At 43.6% G+C, this 19,049-nt stretch overlaps 1 protein-coding gene across 4 annotated transcripts in view; it reads right to left on the bottom strand.

Annotated features, from left to right (window-relative positions):
* Positions 1 to 19,049, bottom strand: part of wdr7 (WD repeat domain 7) — a 210,150-nt gene that overhangs the window by 186,322 nt on the left and 4,779 nt on the right. For 2 of the 4 annotated variants that reach the window (XM_088630379.1, XM_088630378.1), the window contains exons 2-13: positions 15,040 to 15,211; positions 14,296 to 14,402; positions 13,533 to 13,611; positions 12,903 to 13,077; positions 12,283 to 12,359; positions 11,044 to 11,163; positions 10,133 to 10,278; positions 9,224 to 9,326; positions 8,685 to 8,810; positions 4,690 to 4,837; positions 2,656 to 2,904; positions 956 to 1,176 (exon numbers count right to left, since the gene is read on the bottom strand). In XM_088630379.1, the coding sequence (XP_088486505.1) occupies positions 956 to 1,176; positions 2,656 to 2,904; positions 4,690 to 4,837; positions 8,685 to 8,810; positions 9,224 to 9,326; positions 10,133 to 10,278; positions 11,044 to 11,163; positions 12,283 to 12,359; positions 12,903 to 13,077; positions 13,533 to 13,611; positions 14,296 to 14,402; positions 15,040 to 15,198 (1,710 nt within the window). In that variant the 5' untranslated portion in view covers positions 15,199 to 15,211. The remainder of the gene's footprint in view (positions 1 to 955; positions 1,177 to 2,655; positions 2,905 to 4,689; positions 4,838 to 8,684; positions 8,811 to 9,223; positions 9,327 to 10,132; positions 10,279 to 11,043; positions 11,164 to 12,282; positions 12,360 to 12,902; positions 13,078 to 13,532; positions 13,612 to 14,295; positions 14,403 to 15,039; positions 15,212 to 19,049) is intronic. The other 2 variants (XM_088630381.1, XM_088630380.1) reach the window with 1 other exon arrangement.

Genomic DNA, 19,049 nt, shown 5'->3' on the forward strand with positions numbered 1-19,049 from the left:
GGTATACTAAGCACTTGGGTACTATAGATTTCAACAGATATAGTATCCAGCCTCCTCTCACATATCAATTAAATGCTCCAGTCCTTAAGTACAAGTATTGATATGCTATAAACCAGCAGCATAACTAAGCAGGTCATTAAATCCAAAGTAATTCTCAGGCAGGTTTATTTACAGTTTGTACTACTCCGGGTAATGGACACCAATATTGCTTCTGTCAATCAATTCGAGGCAGAGGTTTTCTTGGGAGGAGGAGGTACCAAACACATGACGCACTCCTACCCAGGGAAACCAGGATGGTTTCTGGGACTGAGCAGGGAAATTAATTCCCACTCGGGGTGACTCATTCCGATTTGGACCGCTCAGGCCTCCAGCACAAATCCGGTCTTATCAGCATGCCACGGATGCATCGTCAGACCGACGCAATTAAAATCACACTGCAAGCTCCCGCAAGAAGCCAGAAGTACCCTGGACCGATCAATCCCATGTACCATCAGCGACGGCGAATCGGCGTGCGGGGAAAAATTGGCAACAGTCAGGTAACAAGTTTTAGACTCCAGCTGCACTCCAAATGAGCATCTTATTTGAACAGACACGTCGGATCAAGAACACATTTTCCCACACGCAACGATGATCAAGGGAGGAGGTATTGTGAAGTGTTTAGGTAAAGGGCTCTTTTGAAAATAAGCCACTGGGAGTGCATGGCCTTTTCAACTCCAGCCGCCTGCAATGGAACAGGGCCCTGCTCGAAGCAAACGTTTCATGACTGATCAAACCGCGGATCAGTTATCTGACTCGGCGTCGGTAAAGCACCTTGGCACTGCATCAAAACACACCAGACAAAGGTCTGCCAAGAATCCCGGGGCTCTCCTCCTTAAAGCTTTCGTCAAACGGGGCAGAAACCAGGAGGAAACCCGCAGGGGGGGCGGGGTGGGGAGGGCAAGGGAAGAAAACTCACGCTGCAGTTCTCCGGGGGAACGAGAAGCTGGGTGATCTCCCCGCCGTGGACGCAGAAGATGTGCTTCATCTCCCCGGTGAAGATGTCCCACACGATGACGGAGAAGTCCACCCCCCCCGAGACCAGAGCGCGCTGGTCGTAGCGCTGGGAGGCCTGGTGGGGGTACAGCAGGCAGGTCACCTTGTTGCGGTGCCCTCGCAGGATGCGGTGTGGTGGCCACCCTGCAGGGCAAGAGGGGAAACAAGCCCGTGACCTCCTCGCCACGCGCCGCCATGACAACCCGACACGGCTCCAACATGTCCACAGGTGTGAAACGGGGATAAAAAATCCTTACACTTATATGGCTCTTTCCTGGACACTGAAAAAACACTGAAAGCGCTTTATAGGTAATGGGAACTCTCCTCCACCACCACCAATTTAGTACCCACCTGCATGGTGTGACAGCAGCCAAAGCTGTACGCTCACCACACGTCGGCTAACAGAGTGATGAAGCCAATTCATAGATGGGGATTATTAGGAGGTCATGATTGGTAAAGGTCAGGGGGAAATTTGGCCAGGACACCCCTACTAAAGAACAAAATCTGTAAAGAACATTTAAATTCACAATATAAAAGATAAGATTACCACTTTATTGGCCATTTACAATTTTCTTGCATTAGGAATTTGTCTTTTCGCATACCCCAGCTTGCTCTCCATGAGACACAGACACACAGGCAGGGAGAGAAGCTGGGGGTCAGAGCGCAGGGTCAGCCATTGTACAGCGCCCCTGGAGCAGCCGGGGTTAAGGGCCTCGCTCAGGGGCCACAGGAATCGAACCGGCAACCTTCCAGCCACAGGCGCAGATCCTTAGCCACAGAGCCACCGCTCCGCCCCATATTCATTTATACCCTACTCAACGATAAAGGAGCATCCCCTACAAGGATCAGATGCTTTGCAATATTTGAGCAGTATTAGAAAAAAAAGAAAAGCCTCTGGAAAAAGCAGACATGGCAGTTAACATGGTGTAAACGAGTTCAAATTGTAATTTTCTAACTAGTTCCCACTTGAAGCAGTGTGGACTTTTGCTAAGTACTAGATACCAACGCAATTTTTCAACACTGTATATCCCAATTTACTGAGGTTTTGAGGGGCCTGATTAGGAAATATCGTATTGACAAGAATGTATTTTACTATAAATTATTAAAAGATTAAATTGAAGCAGTATATAACATAGCTGGTCCTAAACAGTTGTCCTCAATGCCTTAACCAATGTAGTTCAAACCAACGAAAATTAACACTGACACGCTGTACATCCAAATTCTCAGAGCACACAGGGAGGGACGTACTTTTACTTTTGCTGTCAGCACTGATTAAGTTCTGGCCATTCACAGCAGGGATCACAGTCAGTACATGAAGTCGGTTACCATTTGGCACGTTTGGCAGTGAGCAGTGAGAATCCTGCCGGTTCTCGCAGGAAGCCAGGCATTTTGTTCCAGACTCCCACAACCCTTAGTGTACAGAAGGGCTTCCTGTGTTTTGATTTAACTGCACTTCCAGAGTTTCCACTAAGGCCCCCTGGTTCGCCTTTTACTAGCATTAGCTCGGACATTATGTAAGCTATCTCCTTTAGCCTACAATTCTAGATTTCGCCAAAATACGAGGGGCGTTGGCACGGACCGCCCTCCCCCCCCCGCGCGCCGTCTCTCTGCCCCCCTCCTCACCGCGGCGCAGCATGTGCTCCCCCTGCAGCAGCTGGACGATGGCGGTCTGCGTGGCGGGAACCAGCACGATGCTGCCGTCCTCGCGCCCGCACACCAGGCGCCCCTGGGAGGGGATGTACACGGTGGCCGTCACCTTGAGCACGGCCTCGGAGCCTGGCAGCCCGCTCAGCTGGTCGATGATGCCCGCCGGCTCGGGGCTCAGCTTGTCGAAGGCCTCCTGGAGGCTGACGGAAGAGGACACCGCCAGCTCTGGGAAAAAGGGAAAGACGCGCGAGTTCGGAGTTCAAACGCCCCGTCTCCCCTCCCTTCCCCCATTCTCGCACCCACACGACAGACGTAGCCGCACTGGATAATACAAACCCTTCTGGAATAAAAGATCGCTGTAGGGGGGCATTTTAGATTTTGGTGTTCCTTTGACTCAGTTTTTGATTCAGGCAACAGAGACTGCAGTGCTGCAGAAAAACCACTAGATGGCGCCTCCACCGCCTTTACAATTCTTACAGATTTACCCAACCTGACCACCATGTAATCCAGGCGGTCAAATACGAAAAAACTGTCAGGAAAAGTCATATAAACTGCAAGCTGACTGACTAAACAAATAAACCCTTCACTGTCAGAACTAAAATTGCTTCCGTCTTTTTAAAAATGCCATTTTCAAATCAAGCCTCTGCAAGCCTGTTCTGTGACTCAATGTGAAGCAATTTCTAATTTTCCCATATTGAAATTGACTCAGGGACAATTCTGTTTTAAGGTAATAAGTTGAAAGGACAGGGTATTACTCAGCTTTTTTTAGATAAAATTAGGAAATTTTAGGGACTTCACAAGCTAAAGATCAGAATTGATTTTCTACAGTATAAAACACATTTTTGAGAAGCAGTTAAACCTGTAGCATAGTTCATACTGTTTAAAAATCACTGGGACAATTAAGATGTGCATATTACAGTAAACCGCCGATGATCTGACATGACATTTCTGCATTTGTTTTTTTAACAGTACTGAAAAAAACAAACATCATAAAAATGAATTCAAATATACAGTAGCACATAAAACATTATGAGGCATCAAAGTTCATGAGGAAAAATGTGCAAGCGTGAACTAACCAGCAGGTTTTCGCCAGGCCTTCATCAAGGAGAGGCCGATCTGCTAAAACAATGGCCTCTTTCGCCATCTAGTGGACATGAGTGCATCTGCACCGAGCAGAGCTGGTTTAAAATGAATTACTTCTACTGAACTACTGAAATGTATGTACCTGTTACTGGTAAATATTTAGAAAAATACATAAAATATATACATACATGCGAGAAAAATACATACTGATTCCTTCTCCCTAACAAAGGCTGAAAAACAAAAATCTTACTTTAAGGAAAATATTTCTGAGAAGTAATCTAATGGGATTTTAAAAAGTAAGCTTTATATTTTATAAATCCCTGGCATTTATGTTATCAAAATATCAGTATCTAAATAAAACCCATAAAACTCACAAAAACAAATTCTTGGCAAACCTTTCTGTTGCCAGTTTGGGATTTTCTGTATCAGTCCACTTTGGAAGTCCTTGTGTACCGATGCTCATAACACATGGAATTAAATCAGCCAACTCACAGAGGACAGTCAAGTGCTAATAAGCTTGATCCTACAAGTAGTGTCTAGCACAGGAGTCTCCAATTCTGGTCCAGGAGTTTTTCTGTCGATTCCCATCCCTCTGTTCATAAGGAATGGCAATTTCTTTAGATACTGTTTGGTACAGGGCCAGGGATGAGCAATCATCTTCATGGAGAGCCATTACGGCCAGGGTGTCTGTACATTTTCATTCCAACTCGCCTCCTAACGAACCGAAACCTCTTTTCGCGGCTTCGCCCGTTCAGGCGTTGCTGCTTTAAAGACACCTTGAAAACCTGTAAACGCATCTGAACCCTCCCATTTAGAAAGGATTTTTAACCAGAGAGCGTCGTAATAAAGCACAAACCCGCGAAGGACCGACGGGCGCCTGGGTTCGTGACGCGTCAGGCGGAGGAGTAGCGCGGTGAGGCGAGATACCTGCGGCGCCGGACCCGGGCTGCGGCTCCGAGGCAGCGGGGACACTCCAGAGAGACAGTCGGCCCGCCGAGTTCCCCTGCACCAGCAGCTTGTGAAAGGGCTCCCTTCGGCCGGAGAAGAAGCGGGTGACCGGGGGGCAGATGAGAAGCTGAAAACGCGAAGAAAAAACTATCTCAACAGACGAATAAGATGAATACACCTACCGCTTGTTAACAGGATCGATAATGATGGAAAAACGAGCAAGGCAAGGATGCTCGTTTCAAAGAACGACAAGAAAAAACTTGGTCTGGCTGCTTTTTCTCCTTCTACTTGACCCCATAAGAACTATAATTTGGAAGGAAGAAGTGGATTGCACTCGTATCCCGTCTTGTTACTAGAAAAAATATATTTTGTGGGCAAGAGATTTTACCTTCTTTGTCTGCTTTGACCAAGTTTTTGTCAAACATCAATACCTTGGATATCCTACGATGGAAGATTCTAAATTTCTCTAAATAGGGCACAAACCCTGATAATCCTACCAGCCATGAACACACTGCTACTTGTCTTGAGCATAGCTTTGCTCACCGTCTGAAGAGCGTTGCTTCACTGTCCATGAAAAGACTTTTTAAGCTAAAAAGTCCTCTGAACCTTGTCTGAAGTGTCAGTGTTAAGCCCTGATAGGAGAAGCTCGTGTAATAGTATCTGGATGAGAACGAAACAGCCTGAGGAGTGATAGTCTGTGGGACTGCTCTTACATCAAGGTGACTGGAGGGCTCATATTCAGTTCACTTCACATTTCCAGTTCGGGACTAGAAATGAGGAGTGTTAAGAACATTTTAGCATAGTCCTTGAACTTCAGTGACAAGATCACTAAAAAATGCTGACAGTGAGAGTTAGGGAAAGTCTGCACTGATGTTTTTTTACGAATGCAATATTACTTTATTAAAAGGTCTATCTTCTTGTGGCTAAGAAGTGAAGCATTGCAGGTAGCTACAAGATGCATCTTCATAACCTAGGATTGTATTATATTAAAGCAGGACCACAAATCAGTTTGTTCCAAAGGTCACATTTCAACTATTCTACAAAGCAGAACCACTGGCACACCACACAGTAATCCAAACCCATGCAGAAAGGGGTTAATATCCAGAAACATCAACCGAGACTAAAAACAGAGGAGAATTGGAATACAAATACTTTTCTCCATTAAAAAGTTTAGGACAGAAAGAGCATGCCACCAAGCATAATGTTGCTCGTTCTTTACAGGACTTTTGTGTTGGAATACTATTTTAGGATGAACCAGAGCCTGTCACAACAGTGCAAATAAGATTTGTGTTTACATTCTGAAGCGACCAAAACACTCAAACTCGTCCAGACCAAGTCTGCAACCACACTTCCTCACAAGGTTCACTGGAGGCTTGTATTTCTATAACTCTAATCAGAAAAATGCATCAAATATATTTCATTCATCACAAGTTTTAAAATAAGACAAAAAAAGAGGACCTTGTGACATGCAGTAACATTAGCATTCAAAATGGGTGTCTAAACCAAGTCTCCATTATCAAAATAGTAAATCATCATAAAATGTACTGCTGTACATGATTCTGTAGTAATACTATTGAAAACTTTAAACTATAGAACGATCAACAGAAAAGCTCTTGTCCACAATTTTTTTTTGCAAGCAGAAAAGCCAAAGGAACCGTCACAGCAGAGTACATTCTCAACACAACTGCTCCACAGTGTTACTAACCAATTCAAAAACTGATGGAAATAGATCCTTCCATGAAAACCTCATTGTTTTTCCAACAGCGTAAAAAACATTTTGATAACATTGAGTGCTAGTTGCTACGATATCTGTCCAAGATGCAAGCAGTCCTGTTAGAATCTGACCAGTAGGCACAGAATCAGCCCCACAGCATGAGGCTTTTGCACACTCCAGACTCCCATAATTTTTCTCTACCATGTGATCAAATCTGCGCTTTGCACTTCCATTTCTGTTTATTTACGGATGCTGAAAATAAGACAATAGTAGGAAAGCTGAACTCCTGTCTTTTGCCCCACTCAGAAAACTGCTTCCTTTCATACAATGATAAAAGTAACTAGGGTACCTAAGCATTAATGTGGTTATCACCTTAAAGGGTCACAAAGGGTGTAATTTTTAAATACAGAGAGAGATACCATGAATAACGCTGCCAGAAATAAAAACAAGGTAAAATGCTGTTTTAGCCAGAATACAATGGTTAACATGCCAACACCTATGAACAGTGCTACAGGATCTTTAATGATCAAGCAGTCAGGATCTTTATGTCTCATCCAAGTCAAAGTAACTCATACTGGTTTAGTCTAGAAGGAAGACTGCCACCAATATCCAAAATGCAACAGCAACCTGGTTTTGCCTAGAGGTCTCAAATCCCCATACTGACCAGCCCCACTCATGGTTAATGTCTGAGGCCTGGCCACAAGATGGCAAGACTGCTGCTAAAGCTGCAATCAAGTGGCAAGCAGAAAACAAATCCTGTACTGCAATGAGTGGTTTACATTAAATAGCAAGTTACACTGACCTATTTTCCAAAGGGCACCCAGAGAAATTAGTTGATACATTCGCCTGTACTTCCTGTATACTACAGACTGGGAACAACTCCAATGAAATAGAAGAGTTATCCGAGACCAGAAAACCCCAAAACAAAGAGTGAATCCTCAGCTTTATGCACTTGAGTACCAAGACTTTAAGAAAGCTGACTAGAGAACACTCAGCTTTCCTGAAAGAAAGCATTTCAAATAATAAACAAAATAAACAATAAAAGCTTCTGCTGCCAACAGAACACTTCACGTTGAAGGTGCAAGACGAAAACACCTGGTTAGGAATTTTCAAGTAGAAACCTACATGCAGAAACAGACGTGGTGTTATTCTAAACAGGGAGCAAGGGGTTTAATTAAAGAGCCTCACACAAAGATACAGGCCAGACTGGTTCCTCACTTCCACCACACACATCCACCAGTGCTGCCCAGTGAGTGCCAACTTTCAATCTCACCGGCCGACCTTTTGGGTGATGCCCAACTTGTAAAACTGAAGTCTGCTGGCAAACAGTTTTATGAGAAATGAAGATAAACAGTGCTGAAAATTGTTTTCATTCCAATGTGAACTGCTTCTCAATTTTAATACTTGCATATGCATGCTGAAAACTTCAGCTGCTTTGTGCGATTTGGAACAATTACAGAACAATCTGGCTGTTTTCACATAAATAGTACTATACCTAAATACCACAAACTTGCGAAGTCCTCCATTTATTGATTTTGTGATTTTTTCACAATAATCTACAACTCCTATAAATGAAAGGCGTGTATATATACACAGAGTCTAATTTTGAAACAGCAGGGCTGAGAGTGGTTCTTTAAGTTATCATAAGAAACCACAGACCAGCTGCAGGTCAATGAGGGATGAGAAGAAAAGTTAAGATACAGTCATTCGACTGTAGTTGAATTATTTTCGCAACTGTTTTTTTTTTAAAGATCTTTTTAATACCTGGCAATTATTTGGATAGAAAAAATTAAGTTCTAAGGAGTCCAGTATTTTAGGAATTACTCTACCATGAATGTGGTGTTATTGTGGAATAAGAAAGATTCTTATATTATTCTCTGAAGTTACAAACACCAAGGTATTACCGCTGATGTGCTCGATGCCAGAATTTCATGAAACCAAACCTCCACAACTATTCCTGTGGGCACTGCAGCGGGATGAGTAAGGAACCAGCCCAGGCAGAGGGAAGAGATGGACCAGCGGGGAGATAGCACTTTTACGGGAATAACCAAGAAAAGGTCTGACAGGGCATCTGAAGAAAGGCAGGTCTTCGTACAGGGAAACCCAGCTCCAGAATCAGGGTGGTCTCCCCTCCAGCCAAACGGACTTGAAAAATGAATGGCGATACCCATAAACCGAGAGTGGACACCCAAGAGTCTCCAGATGCCCCAAGCACCACTTTCACTGGATTTCCCTGCACACTGCCAGTGGGCACTCTTACTGGTGGCTCTACAGGCCTGGCGTGGAAGAGCAGCTGAGGACAGCAGTGCTCCCAGGCTGCCTCAGGGGCAGAGACGTGGTCCAGTGACACCTGGACAGTGGCCTCCCCGACACACCCCTGCTCTGCCTGCAGGGGGCGCCCCCGTGCACAGAAGGATAACAAATGGCAAGTATGAAACAAAACAAAAAACAAACACAATCATGTCACAGAACAAATTAATAGACCATCACAAAAAAGAAATCCACATCTGAAACGGAGGGTGAAACAAAAAAAAAACTATATCAGCATCATAGTTAACAAAGCAACAAACCTTATCACCAGAAATGGAAATTCTCTTTCATGTTTATATTGCCTAGTTTGACAATGCCTTTCCCATTTACTGAAGATGAGTAATATTATAAAAAAGGTTATTTCGGCCTCTCAGCCATAGCTGTACATAGAAAGCATTTATCAGCAGCACATTTCTAGTCAACGTTAAGGTTGATGTCACGCTATGTGCCTCCCAAGTACAGCAAGGCTGCTGGTGAGTGATAAGCGACCTGTTTGTCTGTCCTGCCCACAGTGCTGTACAGGAGAGGGGGGGTGGAGCTCTCTGCAGTCTTGCCCACGTCGCTGCGGAAGGACTCGCTGGCAGGGAGACAGCTGAAAAACACATTGACACAAATGGCAGCCCAGTGTTCACCTTCTTTAACAGAGGAGAGAGGCAGAGGGGACAGTGAAACTGTAGTCCTTCTTATCTCCAAAGCCCCAGAAGAGCCAAAGAGAACTCCCCATTCCTCATGCTGTTCACTGTCTGCAGCCCATAATGACTCCAAGTCAAACTCCATTAAAAACCTTTTTTTTAATTCAAACTTGCATGAACTTTTATTTAGTGCGACTTATTTTTAACTGGAGGAAAATATATTCAGTATGCCATTGTTAAAATTGTTGTCCTTGAGATTTATAAAGTAGCATAGCAAGGTGCAGATATTATCTCAGATGGACTGCATATACAGTACATCACCCATGCTAAGGTATTACATAAAATTAAATAAATATATTGAACATATAAATCCTGATATATAAAAGGTGGTTGCATACAAAGTAGTTTACATTTTAAGGCGGGAGGGAGGTTGTGTTGTGTTTGAGCTATTGTATAACAGCCTATTCAGGGTATGTCACTTGGTTTAGATGTGTCCCTTTGCAGGATGCGAGAGGCTGTTTAACATCAGGGTCTTCTGCAGCCCATGATGCTGGTATCCGGGACCCAGGGTCGAGCCTGCCCTCATCTCAACTGCCTAACCACTAAAACAGCCCAGAATCAAACCACTTCTAAAGAGTTATAGAATGGCAAATGTACATAGGCATGTCACGTATGGTTCCACTACTGATCAATTAATTTGTAGTATGCGGCTGGGCTTTGACTGTCATTGAGTGTCCTCCTCTAAAAATGTAATAATCCCGTGTACCTTGCTGGGAGCTTGTAGATGTAGCTGCTTCCTTCTTCTGTCCATATAATGACCTTGTCTGCAGTGATGAAATCTCCCCCTGTCCAGGACTGTTCATTCTCACTGGGCACAGAGCATAGGAGGGAATAGTCTCCAGCATCAAACACCTGGAAAAGTAGCACAGGCTGAAGAACATGGCCTTGAAAAGAAAATCTAACAGTGCATACTTACACCACCAGAGTCAAGGGATCCTCCACAACAGCATGACTCATGGAGTTAGCAAACAACAAGAAAAATCACCATCCTGCAAGTCTGTTGAGACACCTAATAATACGTTTAACATATATGACTGTAGCTGTTCGTGGATCACTTAGGCTAAGAAAAAAATCATATTGTTTGGTTTGATTAAGCATTGAACAAAGCGGATGTGAAAAGTCATGGGCAACATTACTTGTGTAAATGCTAGAGGAAGAAATACATTAAAAACGAAACATTATTTTTGGCACAGTATAGTCGAAATTATTTCATAGATTACCTAAAAGTTGAGATGCAGTACGATAATGAATTCTTACAGTCCAGATTATACCACTTCTATCCTAATATTAATGAGTCTGTAAACTCATTTTGCTTAGAAAACTAGAACGGAAGTAATAATTCTGCATTTAGTACCTATACTGTGCCCTGTGATCATTACTGTTCAAGCAGTCAGTACTGCAGCTGAAAGATGGCTCCACTTTCAGCACAATCATCCTTGTCTCCATACTGAAATATCAATTCCAGTCAGAGGACTGCCAACCACAAGTCCACCAATACCAGCAATATATTCAACTGGTTGATCTTTTTATTTATACTGGTTTTCTTTGTAATGTGCAAGGAGATTATTTGTGTGTGTGTGTATTTGCATTTTCAACGTTGTCCAAACGTCCACCTACTCTCCAGTATTTAGAGCAGACCACCAGTAAAGATCGCTGGGTAAAAGCACAGAAGGAAATGCTCTGACAGCTCTGGCAGTAAATGGGTTTGGATTCCTCTTCAAAGACTGGATCAGTGACCTAGAATAGAACCAACAGGTGAGGTCATTCTTCAACATTATAAAACCATTACAGCTCTAGCTCATTACAGCTCTATATCTCATCAAAAGGCCTCACTTAAGAAGCAAGAGTATTCTTCAAGTCATCTGTCAGACATGCATGAATAGTAGTAGCTTGCTTTGAGAGCTATCTAGTTTCTTGCTCTTAAAAGATATCAACTGCATTCGGTTGTAAAAACTGCATTCATATTCAACTGATATCTTCAGAGTAACAAGAAAAGATCATTCAAACTGAGAATGGACAAATATAAATTAAAAACGATGCATCCATGAAGTTTAGCGGCAGATGGAGAAAAAAAAAGTGTGTTTTTATTTTCATAACTGCAACACTGCCCGGCTTAAAAAGCTAGCAAAAAAGGTAGCAGTGCTGCTAATGAACTATAAATAATATAAATCAGCATTCAACTCAGGGTCCTAACTGTCCATTACAGATTTAACAATCATTTTTGCCTTATGATTACATCCTCTCCTCTAATCAATCTACCATCCTCTGATCATCTGAGCCCCTGTGATGCATTTCCGGAAGCGCTGAAGACATAAGTAATGCACCAAAAATGTATTGCTACCTTAAGCTCCACCCATCCATTTTCAAACTGCTTTACCCAACACAGTTAGAAATCCCAGAAATCCCGGCAAGCAACAGGCTCAAGGCAGGACACACCCTGGACTGAAGTCCAGTCACAGAGCTCACACAGACAAACACCGCCACGCACACGCTCACAGCAGGGTCCATCTTCCATGCAGCCAAACAGCCTATCAGTATACTGCAGCACCCCGAGCAAACCCACACAAACACATGGAGACCAGGCAAACTCTATGCAGGTACTGTAGCACCCCAGGAATCACACCCTGGGCCCCAGCAATGCAAGGCAGCCATGCGAACTGCTGCACCGCCATGCCACCCTATTACCTGACGTTAAACTTTCAAAATATTTGTAAAACAGTTCTCTATTACGGGGACCTTTAAGTAGGCCTTTTAAATATTTTTCCATATGCAATTCTGAAAATGCTATTGCAAAGACTAGTTTGCTAGTTTTAGAGAGATCTCGCCCTTGTTCTTACTTCACTGCTAGTTTCATACCTGCATTCGACTGACATCAGCGGTAATGATCCAGACTTTTAATATTCCAGTCACTGAAACAGCCACAACTGTATCCTCTGCAGAACAAAGAGGAAAGAAAACACACTCAGTAACAGAGGTCCTGGCATGTTTATGAAATCTTATTTTGATGTGTGATCGTCGGGCATGTAGTTCTAATCATGCTGTGTGGCGTTTATGAAGTAGTTATGATTGTGTTTTTTAGCCTCGTTTAACAACAGTAAATCTTACCAAAAAAAACATCATTTCAGATCAATGCTCTCCCCCTTAGTTTCCTTGAATGATGATCGAGACAGCATTACTGAACGCTAGTGGAAGTTTTCATTCCTTTACCCGGCGTTTCAGAATTCAAAATCCAGTGGTTTCGTTTCTTCATCAGCTGGCATGCATAGAACCTACTGTCACGCCCCTCATTTTTTAGGACTCTTTTTACATGCATCTAACATACACCCATGAGGCAGTGGAGGAAAACCAAGAGCCCTTAAACATCACTACTGGCATTTGCTCCTCAGCGTCCCATGTTAAGAGCTATAAGATGCTTATCTTGTATTCCCATCAAGCCTGGGATTTGCACAGCGGCCCAGTAGGAGACTACGACTCACCCTGTGTCCGATGAGAACGGATAATGCTCATCGAGCTAATCCAGTCGGGAGCTATCTTGGACACCAAGGAGTAGAGGACCTCCAGGCTGGTGGCATCCATGACAAGGATTTCCGGATAATGCCCGATACACAGGAGTCTTCCCTCCCGCTGGGTACCAATGGTGAACTGATAAAACTAGAAAGCGCAAAAAGAAACCGATTAGACATGCGGTGCACAATCAACCCATTAGGAATCTCCTTCAAACTGACTGTGGCTCAACATACAACAGCCAGCTTGATTAAGTGACGATGTGCGATGTCATTTTCATCTCATTTTCATCATTCACTTATCATCTGATAGACTGCTCATAAAATTACTATCGCAGGGGAGTAACACAGTGATGTGCTTTCTGTATTGGAGGACACCATCATTCAATTTTGTTTTAGATAAAAGATCAGTTTACAATCCGTTTACCAAACCACTTACCAGACAATGCACCCACAACTGAAAACTACTAAATAATAAGTGGACTGAATCGACTTTGGGAAAACTGCTCTTCGGGTAAATCTCCATCAAAGATTTTCCACTTTAGCCGAATGAGCTGAATCTGCCCTTCACAAAGAAGACGCAGGTGTTCCCATGATCTTTACCTGTATTCCAGTGTGGGCACAGGCCAGCTTCGTAAACTCGATGCACCTCCCATCACTGACATCCCACAGGCACATCTCCCTGCATGGAGACAGAGGAGCACAAAGACACAGTTTCTTGCACATGGCATTTTCTAAGCAAGACAAGAGGCCAAGAGGCAATAGGCGAAGATTATTGTCTTCTCACAGTCTTTCCACAGTTGCGTTCAGGCACAACTACAAGATGGCAGCAGGGAAACCCTCTTCAATCCTTCACAAATGAAGGCCAGACCTGGTGTTTAAGCAATTCATCAACAATTACAAGACAAAAGCATTCCAAATGAATGTTTTTACCTTGATACACAGGCACAACCCATGCAGTTCATATAACACACTCCTCAACTCCTTATCTCCTTAACTTCAAGGTGATCTTTATCTGATAGGATTAAGTTGTGAGGGTTTGTTTTAGGCAGGGGAAGTAGATGAGCTGAGGTGAAGGGTGAGATCAGAATTAAGGTTTAGCAGTAAGGCTTGGAAGCTAAATAAAATCAGTGCCTAATCAACCCAAGTGAGTGCCAAGTAATTCAGTTACAGAGCTGACTGTGACAAAAAAAGGAAGGTTGTTGCCCTCATCTTTTGAATGCAATACATCTGAGGAACTGCTGACTAAAAGTCCTTATTTAAAAGGACAAAACCGGAGGAAATAGTTTGGAAATGCAAGAGCTGTTATGATCTCTGGCTAACCAGGTGACATCTTGGATCTTCATGGGAGGCTGCTCGTACTCACCCACTCTCAGAGGCACTAACAATGTACTGCTTGTCACTGCCTGAGCTGGCCTTGGACAGACATGTGATGGAAGCCATGTGGCCAAACAGCAGGGCTCTCGGAGTGATCTGTGGGCACGCAAGATGAGGGTAAAACACTGTTCTGAATTAAAGAGGACATTCGCCTACACTTACATTTCCCTACAACTACTAAAATGAGTTATTGACTCTAAGGCTGTGTGATTTGGCAACAGAAAAGAAATGCAGCACACGGCTTTGGAGAGTGTTGAGGATGAAAGGTGCATTCTGGAAACCAAGTAAGATGTTAATAAGAATGGGCACAAATGAGAGTAGACCATTCGACCCAATTAGCCTGTGCTGTAATCAGTAGCTAATTGAAATAGGGATCTTATCTAGCTGTATCATTAAAAAAAGCCAAGTCTTGGACAACACGGCTGGGTAATTTTGTTCCACACTCCCACGTCTCTGCATAAAGAAGTGCCTACTGCTCTCAGTTTTAAACGCAGTTCCACATAGTTCCCTCCTGCCTTCTCTGGTTCTTCTTTCACTTCATTCTGACGGCCTCTGGGCTGACATTATCAATGCTTTTCACTACGTGATTTTGCTGTGTGTCATATAATCCAGCTGCACTCCTGTCATTCACTTAACAACAGTGCCTCCTACTGTTAATTGCATTATTGAAACAGACCCTATAACCGAGTTTGAAAACCCCTGACTGCGATGTCCTGAAACACGGCAGACTCACTTCCAGCTCAGCGGTCAGGTCCCAGAGGCAGATCTGCCCATCGTGGCAGCCGGTGACAATGGTGGACAGGTCATCCATGACCAGCAGGCTGGAGATGCAGTGCGTGGGGGCGTGGCGGCCCCACAGAACGATCGGGAGCACCAGGCTGTTTCCTGCCATGTTCTCTCTAGGCCTGGGAAGACAAGGATATGTTTCAATAATAATAATTATAATAATAAAAAAATAAACAGTCCAAACACTTACATCGCACTTTTCTGTACATATGCACTCAAAGTGCTTTACAGGTCATGGGGACTCCCCTCCACCACCAATGTGTAGCCCTACCTGGATGATGCGACGGCAGCCATAGTGTGCTAGTACACTCACCACACATCAGCTATCAGTGGGGAGGAGAGCAGAGTGATGAAGCCAATTCATAGATGGGGATTATTAGGAGGCCATGATTGATAAGGGCCAATAGGAAATTTGGTCAGGACACCGGGGTTACACCCTTACTCTTTTCGAGAAACACCCCGGGATTTTTAATGACCACAGAGAGTCGGGGACCTCTGTTTTACGTCTCATCCGAAGGAAGGCACCTTTTTACAGTATAGTGTCCCCGTCACCATACTGGGACATTAGGACCCACATGGACCGCAGGGTGAGGGCCCCCCTGCTGGCCTCACTAACACCTCTTCCAACAGCAGCCTTAGCTTTCCCAGGACGTCTCCCAGCTAGATACTGGTCAGGCTCACACCTGCTGAGCTTCAGTGGGCTGCCAGTTGTGAGTTGCAGGGTGATATGGCTGCTGGCAAAAAAACATGATGATGACAGCAGCCATAGTGCGCCAGAACGCTCACCACACACCAGCTCACAGTGGGCAGGAGAGCATGTGTGCATGTGACAACAATATCACAAGCGCTCCACGAATCTGGCCCGTATGGGAGGGTGGCAAGAAGCCATCAAGCCTCCTTTATGTTTTCCTAAAAAGCACCTTAAAGATTCTGTGGCCAAGAGGCAAAAGGTGCTGTGGTCAGATGAGACCGAAATCGAATTTTGGCCAGAATCCAAATCTATACGTCTGGCCAAAACCCAATACATCTTACATTCCAAAGAACACCATTCCTACAGTAAAGCACAGAGGTGACTGTGTTGTCCTGTTGTGTAATTACAACAATTCTTTAAGGAGGAATGGGCAAATATTCCTCCCTCTAGGTGTGCAAAGCTGGCAGAGATCTATCCAAACAGACACAAAGCTGTAATTCAAGCAAAAGGTGCTTCCACCAAGTATTAATTCAGGGGGTATTCTCTTATCCAACCCAGTTATTCTACTTTTTAATTTTTTTTCCAGAAATTTGCTTTCTTTTTTAGCTTGGATGTTGCAAGGTACAATTTGTAAATAAAACTGGAAAAAGTATGGTTTTATTGGTCATCTTTCTGGGTTTTAGGGCAATAAAAGGTGAACATTTTGAAGGGAGTGGTGTACCCACTGCATATGATAATTAAAGTACAAATGCAATGACTCTATGTTAAAGAAGTGTAACTTATAGTAATTGGCTAAAATAAACATGGATCCCTCCTTAATCTTAAAAATGTGCTGTTTTGATATTAACAAAGCTACAGCACAGTGCTTGTAACTGTCCCACAAAAAAATATTCTAGTGTTATGAACCTGTTCTGCTGTGTTTTCACTGTTGCTCCACAGCATTTACATTAATAAGGAGGCACTCATGAAGATTAATCAGATATAGGTAAGGGGGCTTAGTGGGATGAGCTATTACAAAAACACATAGTGAATGTTGCCAAGCTTGTGTTTTTGCTATGAGAGAAGAAAAAAAACATACGTAAACACTCCGACCAAATTTATTCACCAAAAACTGCAAAATAGGACATTTAAAAAAACCTCAGTTGTCTCTTCTATGAACAGTTTGGTAGAAACGTTCATATCTGTGGGCATATGGGATCTTATCCTTTACTTGTGGTATTTCTGATAGAAAACTATTTAGAACCCTTGACAAACACATTGAAGTAAGCCTCAAGAAGCTGACTGTATAGAAGCAGTGTTCAAAGAGTGCCTGACAGCCTATGAATCCCTTCTGTTAAAAATCCTGGTGATGAGAAACCCTGCTGAATTCCCTAAATCCCTTAATCCACACTGATGTTTCATGGGGACAGGCAAGATTTCAATAATCCATTGAGCAACAGCTGTGAACAGCACACCTTTCTGATATGAGACTATGTGCCGTCAACAGACGACAATTTCATTAACATCAGACTCGCCCGTTTGTCTCTGTGGCTGGACTGACAGGAACTGTACTCACTCACGCATGACCAATCAGAACAATTGATGCTCTTCAGGGAAGCGGACATGTATTAGGCAATCGATAAAGACGATTCTGCACACTTACTACACAAGACCAGACGCTGTCCACCCCATAGATTTAACTTTCAGCCTTTGATCTGTACAGAAACATGAACCGTCTTTTCCAGGAGAATAAAGTTCAGGAAATACATTAGGCATGCTTCCTCGATGCGGTTACGACAGCACTAACCCGTTAGCAGCAGATGGAAACCACAGAGCAGATTGGTCGCTATGTCTGGCCTTGAGAGGCCAGTGGACACTGCGAGCTGTGTGGAGGATTACTTGACATCTCTGGTTCTACAAGGCTGCACTTGGTGAGAGTCTTACCTTTATGGGATCGTCTCTACGGTGGGGGGGGTCAGACATATTAGCAGGCAGGTCTCCACTGGAGCTCCCTCTGGCTCTATACTTGGCCATATTCTTAGATGAATTGAGGTACATTTTTATCTCTGGGTTGAAAATATTCTGCTTCACTTGCAATCTAAATCTGACTTTGAAGTGGCTACCACCAAGTGCACAACTCGTACTGCCGATGTTAGGCATCAGATAAAACCACCCCCAAAATCCAACCATTGCCACTGAGGGAGCTGTGGCAAAATAAAACACCAGGGAGTCATTTTCGATCTTGCTTTGACATCATGCTCAGCGACGCATGCTCACATCATCACCACAAGAGGAGGTGAGGGAAATTTCACAGCTCTGTCCTGTACTGTGAATGCCTGCTGGGGAGAAACCAGCATTTGCTTTTGCCATGCCCAGACTGGATTACTGTCCTGTCCTCCCTGCTGGAGCTAAACGTCAGTATGTGCACAGTTCTGCAGCTCGTATTTTTTTAACCTAGATTTGCGTGGTTTTATGCATTTGTTTTAAGTCATAACATAAGACATTGTTCCACCATACATTCATCTTCTAAGTGGTTTTTCCCAAGTAGAAGGTCATGGGGGAGCTGGAGACTGTCCTGGCAAGCAACAGGCGCACGTCGGGACACACCCTGGATGGGGCACCAGTCCATCACAGGTTATACGCAGACAGAAACACACACACACTGACACCAGGACCAATTGTCCCAGAAGCTAGTTAACCTAGCAGTATATCTTTGGACTATGGGGAAAAAACAGAGCAGCTGGAGGAAAGCCACACACACCTGGGGAGAACATGCGAACTCCACCCCGATAGTACCTGTTATCTGGAACTGAACCCAGGGCCCCACCGCTGCCAGCTTTTGTTTTTACGAACATTTTTTAATCTAAAAGTTGCTTTATAAAATAAAGACTAATTAACAGACTGCCCCTCTGCTCCCAAGTGAAACACCGCAACCCAGCTGTCTAGAACACAGAAAACAATGCTGCCTCAAGTTACACAAAAGAAGGGCATTTTTCCTTTCCTGTCTGAAAGTAAACCAAAGGCTTTTTCAGTTTTAATCAGAAATGAAATACTTTAGATTGCCTTTCTTCTGAAACAAGATAAAAGAACCTAACAGTACATAGGGCAGAGATATTTTACTACGGTCGGTCTGTATTAATAAAATGCTTTTTTTTTTCCAAATTCCACCAGCCGGTGGGATTATTGTTGCTCTATTGATAATCCATTATCTCACTGGCATTTTGTCTTACTTCAATGGAATAAGCATACAAACACAAATACTCCTTCATTACATTCACTTACAAAAA

Source organism: Lepisosteus platostomus, chromosome 4 (genome assembly GCF_059453375.1).
Source record: "Lepisosteus platostomus isolate fLepPlt1 chromosome 4, fLepPlt1.hap1, whole genome shotgun sequence".
Taxonomy (NCBI): Eukaryota; Metazoa; Chordata; class Actinopteri; order Semionotiformes; family Lepisosteidae; genus Lepisosteus; species Lepisosteus platostomus.